The sequence below is a fragment of the Pristiophorus japonicus genome, chromosome 7 (assembly GCF_044704955.1).
Source record: "Pristiophorus japonicus isolate sPriJap1 chromosome 7, sPriJap1.hap1, whole genome shotgun sequence".
Classification (NCBI taxonomy): domain Eukaryota; kingdom Metazoa; phylum Chordata; class Chondrichthyes; family Pristiophoridae; genus Pristiophorus; species Pristiophorus japonicus.
In genome coordinates, this window is record NC_091983.1 from 233,296,458 (window position 1) to 233,306,784 (window position 10,327).

Here is a 10,327-nt window from a genome sequence, read left to right on the forward strand (position 1 = left end):
TACCTGCCTTTTGTCTTCCCCCTTTTTTAAACAGAGGCGTTACATTAGCTGCTTTCCAATCCGCTGGTACCTCCCCAGACTCCAGAGAATTTTGGTAGATTATAACAAATGCAACTGTTATAACTTCCGCCATCTCTTTTAATACCCTGGGATGCATTTCATCAGGACCAGGGGACTTGTCTACCTTGAGTCCCATTAGCCTGTCCAGCACCACCCCCTAGTGATAGTGATTGTCTCAAGGTCCTCCTTTCCCACATTCCCGTGACCAGCAATTTTTGGCATGGTTTTTGTGTCTTCCACTGTGAAGACCGAAGCAAAATAATTGTTTCAGGTCTCAGCCATTTCCACATTTCCCATTATTAAATCCCCCTTCTCATCTTCTAAGGGACCAACATTTACTTCAGTCACTTTTTTCCGTTTTATATATCGGTAAAAGCTTTTACTACCTGTTTTTATGTTTTGCGGAAGTTTACTTTCGTAATCTGTCTTTCCTTTCTTTATTGCTTTATTATTCATTCTTTGCTGTCGTTTAAAATGTTCCCAATCTTTTAGTTTCCCACTAATCTTGGCCACCTTATATGCATTGGATTTTAATTTAATACTCTCCTTTATTTCCTTGTTTATCCACGGCTGGTTATATCTTCTCTTACCACCCTTCTTTTTCACTGGAATATATTTTTGTTGAGCTCTATGAAAGAGCTCCTTAAAAGTCCTCCACTGTTCCACCGTTTAGTCTACAGATTTCTTCTTCATTATCAACCACACAGCCAATTTTAGTATAATTTGCAAACTTCTTAATCGTACCCCCTACATTCATGTGTAAATCATTGTTATATAATCACAAAAAGCATGAGACCTGGTACTGAGCCCTGCGGAACCCCACTGGAAACAGCCTTCCAGTCACAAAAACACCCATCAACCATTACATTTTGCTTCCTGCCTCTCAGCCAATTTTGGATACAACTTGCCACTTTGCCCTGGATCCCATGTGCTTTCACTTTCCTGACCAGTCTGCCATGTGGCACATTATCAAAAGCCTTGCTATAATTGATATGCACTACATCAAATGCACTACCCTCATCGACTCTCCTGGTTACCTCATCAAAAATTCATTGCTGCTGCAGTTGTGAAGAGAACTTTTGAGGCACATCAGCAGACTTTCTGGGATACTTTGTCAAGACCTCACCAACACTTGAGTAACATTTATTCCATAATTTTTCTGAGGACTTCACCTAAAATGAGTAAGTGCTGAGCTACTCCACCTTATTGGACACCTTATGGGAGTCACCAGGAGAAAGGGAGTGCTTGGTCATCGTCATCTGCGAGGGCACCTCTTGGGTTGGACGAGGAATGGGAGGAGGACATGAGGCCTGGCAGAGCAGCACCAGATGCTGTAGAAGAGATGGACAGGAGGGCGAGGTGATGTCCTTCCCCCCCTGAGGGTACAAGATGTCCCTCCTCCTCTGGAACTCCTCCACCCCAGTCTCCAGTACCACATCCGAGAACCTGTGCACCCTCTCCCTCGGTCCCTGAGCCATCCTGCAATGTGCCGCTGTGTACCAGCCAGAGCACTCCACACCTTCAGTGGAAGTGGGTGCGAGAAGGCCACATATACTGCTCCATGAAAATGGTGTCTAATCAGCACTTGAGTGTTAAACCTGCAGGTTTGTGTTGTACCATCTCCAGCAAGTTCAAATTTTGGCATTCAGCAATTAGGACCCAAATTGTGTGCTAAATCCAGACTTTCAAATAGGTTAGTCTTATTAGCACTGCAGCCATTTAGCGCCTGTTTTCACCCTTTGGTCAAAATAACCCCCAGAATGTGGTGTGTGTGAGAATGTCTGAAAACAGGAGCCAGCCCCATTATTGTTACAATAGGGAAGTCTATGCTCTTGGGACATTCCAGCAGAGAAAAGCCCAACTACTTTAGTTACAAAGTGTAGAATTCACATCCTGGGATCGCGTCCCGAGGAATTGTGGCTCGGCTATGTCCAGTGCTCGATATGAACCTGAGTGATGTGAGTGTGGAGGTCTAGCCGTGTCCTCAGAGGAAGGAACTGAAGGTTATGAGACACGAACCAACTTATTACACGATTAATGTTGGCCAACGACCCACCTGACTGGACCAGCCCATTAATCACAGGCTTGCTACAGGTTAAATAATGTTGGCTAAGTATCTGATGTAAAGAAATATCAATCACAATATATCACCAACTAAACTCACCTGACATAGAACCAGCCGATATGTGACATTCCTATTTTAATGGTTGGATCCGTTGGTTCAGGTGGGCTGGTGAGTTCAGGAACTAGTACAACAAATACCCCGAATTTCTGTTGTATTGTGCCATTTACCAAGTATCCCTGAAGTCCCCAAGGTGCAGAGACAGGAACAATTGTATCTGCAGACAGAGAAAACACTGTTACAGCATTCTACTGGAAGGTCACCTGCGGCATTGCTCATGGTGAGTCTGAAGTTACAGGTTGGGGCAGGGGGACAGTGCTGGGGTGTGGAAGACACTCATGTGATACACTGAATCACAGAATGATAGAATGGTACAGCACAGAAAGTGGCTCGCTCTTTGTAGAGCTTTCTAACTAATCCACTCCCATGTTCGTAACCACAGCCCTGCATTTTTTCCCTTCAGCTATTTATCCAATTTTCTTTTGAATATTACTATTGAATCTGCTTTCACTCTGCTTTCAGGCAACAACTCTCTGTACAACACAATGTTTCCTCGTGTCGCCTCTGGTTCTGTTGCCAATCACCTGAAATCTGCCTCCTCTGGTTACCGACCCTTCTGCCACTGAAAACTGTTTCTCCTTATTTGTTCTATCAAAACCATTCATGATTTTGAACATCTTTATCAAATCTGCTCTTAACCTTCTCTAAACAGAACTGAGCCTCAGTCAGGACCCGGCATTCCAGTAGCAGCCAGTGAGCTGAGAGAAATGAAGAGTATGGGCTTCCACAAGGGTGTATGTGGACTCTGGTTCAGGTCTGGCAAAGAACCTTTATTATCCAGAGACAATTCAAGGGCCATGGCTGGAGTCGGAACATGAGCTTGGTATCCCAAACCCCCATGTGTGGGCAGCCTCGTCAGATTCTGGGCACACATGGCCTGCAAGCACCAAAGAAGTAGCCCATGTGGCACTTCTGCCCACCAGCAACATGTCAATGATCTCACAAACTGAGGCTGGGTCAGTTATGGAGGGCACAATGGGCACAATCCTAGCACAACCCTTGGGATTGAAAATGGTGGCATTATTTGGTCAGTGTGTCTCTCTATACAGGAAGTTTCAAAGAAAACATTTCAAACAGCGAAGGGTTGTTTTATATTCTATTGTTACATTGAAGGAATATCTCATGTACCTGCAGCATTCAAAAACCATGAATAATTCTGTAGTTTGTCCAGGCCAGTCGCGAGTGCACTCTTGATATCCATTCCATTAACCTCTATTTCAATCCATTGAACGGGTAAATATTCCATCTCGTCATAATTCTAAGAGAAAAGATATTAACACATGGCACAACTGTACAGTTACTGAAACAAATCTGTGTTGAGAGGACTGTCCGAGGTGCCCAGGTGTGGCAGCAGTATTCATGTCCTGGATGGACTGGGCTAGAAAGAGAGTTAGGATTTTATGATGGGCTCTTGGCCTCAGCTTCCTGTCTCTCTCACTCTTTCACCCTTGGTGATGTCCTGCACTATGGGCCTTGGTCCTTATGGGTTTTCAATAAGCAAACATGGAGAACATTATTAAAAGCCTCCCACACTGAATCAGTGCTAATGACCCATTGTCCAGGTACCGTGTTTCCCTGTGAGTCTTTTCCCACTTTATATATACAGGGAAATTCCACTGGGTTAGAAATTGGTCCGCATTTCTGTGAAGAAGACTGGGACAAAAAGGCATAATTTCAGAGTGCAAAGCCTCAGGCCCAATCTGTGCCTGCATTAAAGGCGTCACAATATTGATATGGCTTCGCCAGCATCCTGGGGGGCTGCCCAAAAAATGCGTTGGGTCTCTTACATATGTAAAGTAGGTGCCTTATGCTTGTTACAAGCTTCCTTTCAGAAACCGACTTGGATTGAGTGGAGCCAGGAGAAGCAGGAGTGCTCCCCGACTCCACAGTCCCTGCCATCGCCCCAATGCCCCCTCTCTGTGGCCACACCAACCCCCCACTCCCAGGGTTTAGCTTACAGCCGCTGCTGGAGAGACAAGTGGCCCGATATTCTTCTTAGTAAAATGAACAAGCTGCCCGTGGAGACACAGCAGGGGGTTACAGAAACCCATAAAATGTTAATGTGGCCCGAGGACCAATTTCGGGTCGACCTCAGGCCTCTCGGTTGGGACACGTGCTGTCGGCGCATCGCTCGTTATGGACTAAAAAACGGGCCATAAACCATTCCCACAGGTACAAACATAGAACGCAGTGAACTGCTAACTATACTCACGTTGAACTGAATCACTTCTATGGGCTGAGGGCAGCCATAGTCACCACAGAAATCGTACAAATCTTGATCTTGTTCCTTTGCAGCGATCTGACGTCCGAAGAGGACAGACACAGTTAAGCAGAGTCTCAGCATCTTGGTGTCCGCTCCGATCACTGTCGAACGCACTGAATGACTCTCAGTCCCTTCTGGTGTTTGAGCAGCGAGTTCACATCTTTTTATAGTGTTTTATGAAGACGGTTTTGAATACAGTTTAGCTGCAGGTAGGAGCGTTGTGTTGAAGAAATACCGTCGCTGACTGATTATGGAAATGTTACTCTGTTCCATCCATGTGATGGATTTAGAAATATTAACTCTCTGAGAGTCGGTTCCCGGGAAGTCTGAACATTTGGGGCAACCATTTTGCAATTATTCCAGCTCACACCCTTCGGGTTGCCAACCCTCTCTGTTTGGGATCTACGGGAATGGATGATTGATTTCCCAGGAGCTGGCCAATGGCTTAGCCATGCTGCTACCAAGAATGGCCTGCACTGTCTCTTCCCAGATGGTGAGGTGAGGCTAGGAATGGGAGATGTGCCTTGTGATTGGTGCAGATTGCTGCAGGTGAGTGATCAGCATGGCCGGAGTCGTGCATTGAGCAGTGTGTGAGGCTGGTGAATCAGTTGGTAGGAAATGGCTTTTGAAGATGGAGTCACTGACTTTGACCCCTGGTCTGAGGCCATGAAGCTTCTTTGGGCACTGGAGCCAGGTGGTGGGGGCGACACTGCTGGCAGTGACGGCCTCGGTGATGTGGTTCCACATCGTTCTTTCTGGAGGGCCTCCTGGCCCCTGTGGGCGGAGGACCTCTCCTGCAGTGTTGGCCCCCTGTACAAAGCTGGAGTGCTGCGTGCGAGACCCTGGGTGCCCTTCCCTGGCTTGCTCACCCATTTGTATTCGTGCTGAAGCACTTTTCCCATTTTTTGAGGTGTGGAAGGGAATTCAGCTTTAGGAGCTAAATACTTCCATTTGGGATTTATTTTTAATGCTAATTTTTTTTTAAAGGCAGTCAGGGCTGAAAACTGCATTTTCTTCCTTCATTTTTATTTTGATCAGTTCAGAAGACATTGGCCTTTTAATATCCGACAATTCCTAGTGAATTTATTGCCTTGCTTCCAGAGATGGTTGGAAGATGGAACGCCGCTTCTGGACACCAACTTTGCCTCAAATGCCTGCACTAACTCCACCAGGAGGGTGTTACACAGTGAGTTAGTGCTGGGCTAAAAATCTTTCATCCCCAGCACGAATCTTTCTCTCTGACCGCCATGACCATTTTCAGTGGCCGTTAACCCGAGCCACCCCATTACTAAGGCAACTCTCGTGGCGGACTCAAATTTCTGGGCCCTGGAGTTTTATGAATGGAAATCTTCGAAGGTGGAAGACAAGTTTTTAAGAATGTTAAAAAAGCATACAGGATCCTTGGCTTTATAAACAGAGGAATTGATTAAAATACCAAGGAAGTTAGTGTAAAGTATTTACCAGGGAGACTAACAATGTGGACATGAAATTAGAAGAATGGATCAAAAAAGATACAAAGATATTTAAGACAGAAGGAGGGGAGATGATTGATAAACTAATCAAACTTTGGGAGTATAAACCCCTGGTCCAGATGGATTGTATCTGTGAATATTAAAACAAGCAAAGGGAGAGAAAGCAGAGGCACTATTATATATTGATAAATGTATAAAAGGGAATAGTGCCAGAGGACTGGCACACAACTAATGTGATTCCTATATTTAAAGTGGGAGATAGAACAAGTCCAAGGAGCGAAAGGCTATTTAGCTTAAAGTCAGTGATGGGAAGGTTCATGGGGTCTTTACTGATTTACTCGATAAGGGTGGTATAATTGTGGATTATGATCTACTATGGTTCAGAAAAGAAAACATAGAAACATATAAACATAGAAAATAGCAGGAGTAGGCCATTCGGTCCTTTGAGCCTGCACCACCATTCAATAAGATCATAGCTGATCATTCACCTCAGTACCCCTTTCCTGCTTTCTCTCCATACCCCTTGATCCCTTTAGCCATAATGGCCATATCTAACTTCCTCTTGAATATATCCAATGAACTGGCATCAATACTCTCAGCGGTAGGGAATTCCACAGGTTAACAACTCTCTGAGTGAAGAAGTTTCTCCTCATTTCAGTCCTAAATGACTTACCCCTTATCCTTAGACTGTGTCCCCTGGTTCTGGATTTCTCCAACATTGGGAACATTAGAAGCATAGAAAATAGGTGCAGGAGTAGGCCATTCGGCCCTTCGAGCCTGCACCGCCATTCAATGAGTTCATGGCTGAACGTGCAACTTCAGTACCCCATTCTTGCTTTCTCGCCATACCCCTTGATCCCCCTAGTAGTAAGGACTACATCTAACTCCTTTTTGAACATATTTAGTGAATTAGCCTCAACAACTTCCTGTGGTAGAGAATTCCACAGGTTCACTACTCTCTGGGTGAAGAAGTTTCTCCTCATGTCGGTCGTAAATGGCTTACCCCTTATCCTTAGACTGTGGCCCCTGGTTCTGGACTTCCCCAACATTGGGAACATTTTTCCTGCATCTAACCTGTCTAACCCCGTCAGAATTTTAACGTTTCTATGAGATCCTCTCTCATTCTTCTAAACTCCAGTGAATACAAGCCCAGTTGATCCAGTCTTTCTTGATATGCCAGTCCTGCCATCCTGGGAATCAGTTTGATGATCCTTCACTGCAGTCCCTCAGTAGCAAGAACTTCCTCAGTTTAGGAGACCAAAATTCTCATGGCAGAGGGGTCCCGACTATTTCTGTGATTGAGGAGCCTGAGACATACGAGATAACTACACACACACACAGACCCGAACACACAAGCTCTGTTAACTCAGTATCGGGCCGTGTTTGCTACTCACAAGCACAATTGTGGGCACTCAATACAGGAGGAGGTGGTTAACGGGCCGGCCCATGTTAAAGTAAAACAGTGCCCCATTCCAGCTGAGAGTCAGTTAGCGCTACAAACCACACTGGACACATTGCTACAGCAGGGCATTATACGGCAGGACATTTTTGCAAATAATTCACCAATTTTGTCAGTTAAAAAAGCAGATGGGAGCTGGCGGCTCACGATCGATTACCGAACCTTGAACACGGTAACACCGGCATATTCCCACATGCAGGGGGCACTGCAACAAGTCCCTAGGATTTCTTCGGCAGCTCCTCCCAAACCCACGACCTCCACCACCGAGAAGGAAAAGAGCAGCAGGTGCACGTGAACACCAGCACCTCCAAGTTCCTCACCAAGACATATCTCACTGTTCTTCATCGTCACTGGGTCAAGATCCTGCAACTTCCTACCTAACAACAATGTGGACATACCTTCACCACCGGACTGCAGCGGTTCAAGAAGAATGCTCACTAATGTTCCCTGTAAGCCCCGTGGCCGCACAGCCGCATGTCTGCACAGTGCTCCAGGGGTCCCACGCAGTCGGCTTTTCAATAGATAAACACACATGCACGGTATTTTAAATGGGCCGCGGAGCCCCTTAAAGGAGACGCAGGGCCCGAAAAAATATTACAGGAACTTTGATGCTCACCGTCATCTTCTCAAGAGCACCTGGGGATGGGCAATAAATGCCGGCCTTGCCAGCGACACCCATAACCCAAGGAGGAATAAACAATACAGTGAGCTCAATGTGCAATGATCCGGCTAAATATGTCCCAGGTTAAAGTTTATACAGCTTTATTTTTACTGCGTGACCGAAGAGCACTTTAACAATTTACAAATGTAAAAATCAGCTCCACGTATTGCTCTGAAATGCCGACCCTGTAAATATCGGGATGAAGAATTGGGATTTGGCTTCAGATCTGCCTTTGGAGGTCGGCTTTACTTCAGTGAACTTTGGGTGGTCTAGATCTCTCCGACATTTACAATGACCCTGTTTTTGAGCGAAGTTTCGAGCTGATTTTACTACTTTGCAATAAGAGACACGCAAGTCCTCTCTTGGCTCCTGTTCTCAGTAACATTTACATGGGGTTTTACATCTTTTTATGTTGAACGAATGAGAGATGAAGAAAAACATTGTTACAGTTCGTAAAGTGACCTCATCTGCACCTGTTCCTTTGGACAAACCAAAAACCTGAATTTTACTAATTGGAGCTTTTATAACATGGGACACAAAATATTCCTGCAATTCTTTGACTCTTTATTCTTGTCGGTCCTGGGAATTTACCCACATAACAACAGGGGCCCCACATGAATTAGATTGGGTGACCCTGCAGGATACATTTGGCCCTCACCGAGTGGTCAATGAATGTCCCTCAAATGGGACTGCGTCACCTCCACCCACCGACTGGGTGGAGCAAACAGAGGTGATGGGGACAGAGCAGCCTCTGCTGTTCCACCGAGTACAGCAAGATTCCAAAATTCGTGGAAACCGCTCAGTGTTTGGACTCATTGGAAAGGAAATTCGATTTGGAACTATCAAACAGAAAGTTTGGGATCCAAAAATGCTTATGGAAGAAATCTATGAGTTTTTAACCAAGTTTGGGATTTTTAAAAGGTGAATGTTGGGTCTGCAAGAAAAGGGGTGGGGTCAATCTCTAAAAGGCCAGTTTGGACATTAGAGCTAATCAAATTGCCTGGGAACTGTTTACCCTAGAAACCTGCCCCAAGAAAACATTAGCATTTAAACAGTCAAACACGGAAGAAACATTATCCACCCCACCCAGAGGACCCAAATGTCACACACATATTCCAACACCTTTTCAACAGACATAGAAATATCTGGCTCAGGCCAGACTTCTGGAAGCAAAAAAAGCGGTGCTATCACAATGGACAAGAGCTCATCAACTCAAAAAAATCTATCAATGCCAGATTAAAACTTAATCAAGTTTCAGTTAGCTGGGCAGCAAAACTTAAACAAAAGAAACGTTAGATTTGGCGCGAAGATTAAACAGACTCTTAGAGTATAATTAAGGGCCTATCGTACCAAGAGATCTATTTCTATTCTGACCATCACAGAAAGAACTTTTCTGACCAAGCCCTTCGGAACAACAAGATCGAGAGCACACGGCAAGAAAACGCAGGAAGAAACATCGCGACATCGGAGAAAAGAACTCGCCCCAACTGGCTTCAATACGCAGCAGGGGTCTTCTGCCACGTCCGGGGTATGGCAGGGCAAACCGGCTATAAACAAAGAACCCCGAAACATCGAAACAGCCCTAACTGTCAAAGGAAGGATTGGTGAGCATTATCTCTGTTGCCCTCGAGTCTAACTTAGCTAGAGAGTAAGTGGGAGGTGGGAGGTATTTCTGTTGTGTTTATTACCGAAACAAAGTATTCCCCATTGTTTAGAACCTTTTGTAAGATGTTACAGTTTTACTGGAGTATATTTGTGTTCTTTGCTTTGTTGAATAAAATCCATACCTTCTTTGTACAAAACAGTTGTCTGCTGTAATTTATCACACCCTGTTTAATAAATCCAGGCTTGAGAACCAGGGAGTGGGAGCGACTCGCAACTGCTCTGGGTCAGGGGAGGCAAACTGACCCCGCACACCACCCCCTACAGAATGGCGAGCCAGTTAGGAGCGTGGTCAAAAGGGTGTGATGCAGTAGACACTGTTTTTGAGAAAAGAAGCAAAATGGAAGAGAGGATTTCCTCTTACATGTTCAAGAAAGTCAATATAACAAAGAAATGGTACTGAACCTATTGCGCGCTGAGCATCCTGTGGACGCTGCAGCCAAATGGACTGAGAGTAAGGACCATAAGCGCTCTGTGGAGAAAGCAATATGGTTAGTCTGCCTACACCGACAAGTCTAGCAATTGGACAAGAAAGTCGAGTCTCTGGAGGCAGACCTCAGGGAGTCCG

The 10,327-nt window shown here is 45.3% G+C and overlaps 1 protein-coding gene across 1 annotated transcript in view; it reads right to left on the reverse strand.

Moving 5' to 3' along the window:
- Positions 1-4,586, reverse strand: part of LOC139266696 (heme-binding protein 2-like) — a 44,057-nt gene extending 39,471 nt beyond the window's left edge. The window contains exons 1-3 of the mRNA XM_070884286.1: positions 4,455-4,586; positions 3,371-3,500; positions 2,225-2,399 (exon numbers count right to left, since the gene is read on the reverse strand). Coding sequence (XP_070740387.1) covers positions 2,225-2,399; positions 3,371-3,500; positions 4,455-4,586 — 437 coding nt within the window. The remainder of the gene's footprint in view (positions 1-2,224; positions 2,400-3,370; positions 3,501-4,454) is intronic.
- Between the last annotated feature and the right edge of the window lie 5,741 nt (positions 4,587-10,327).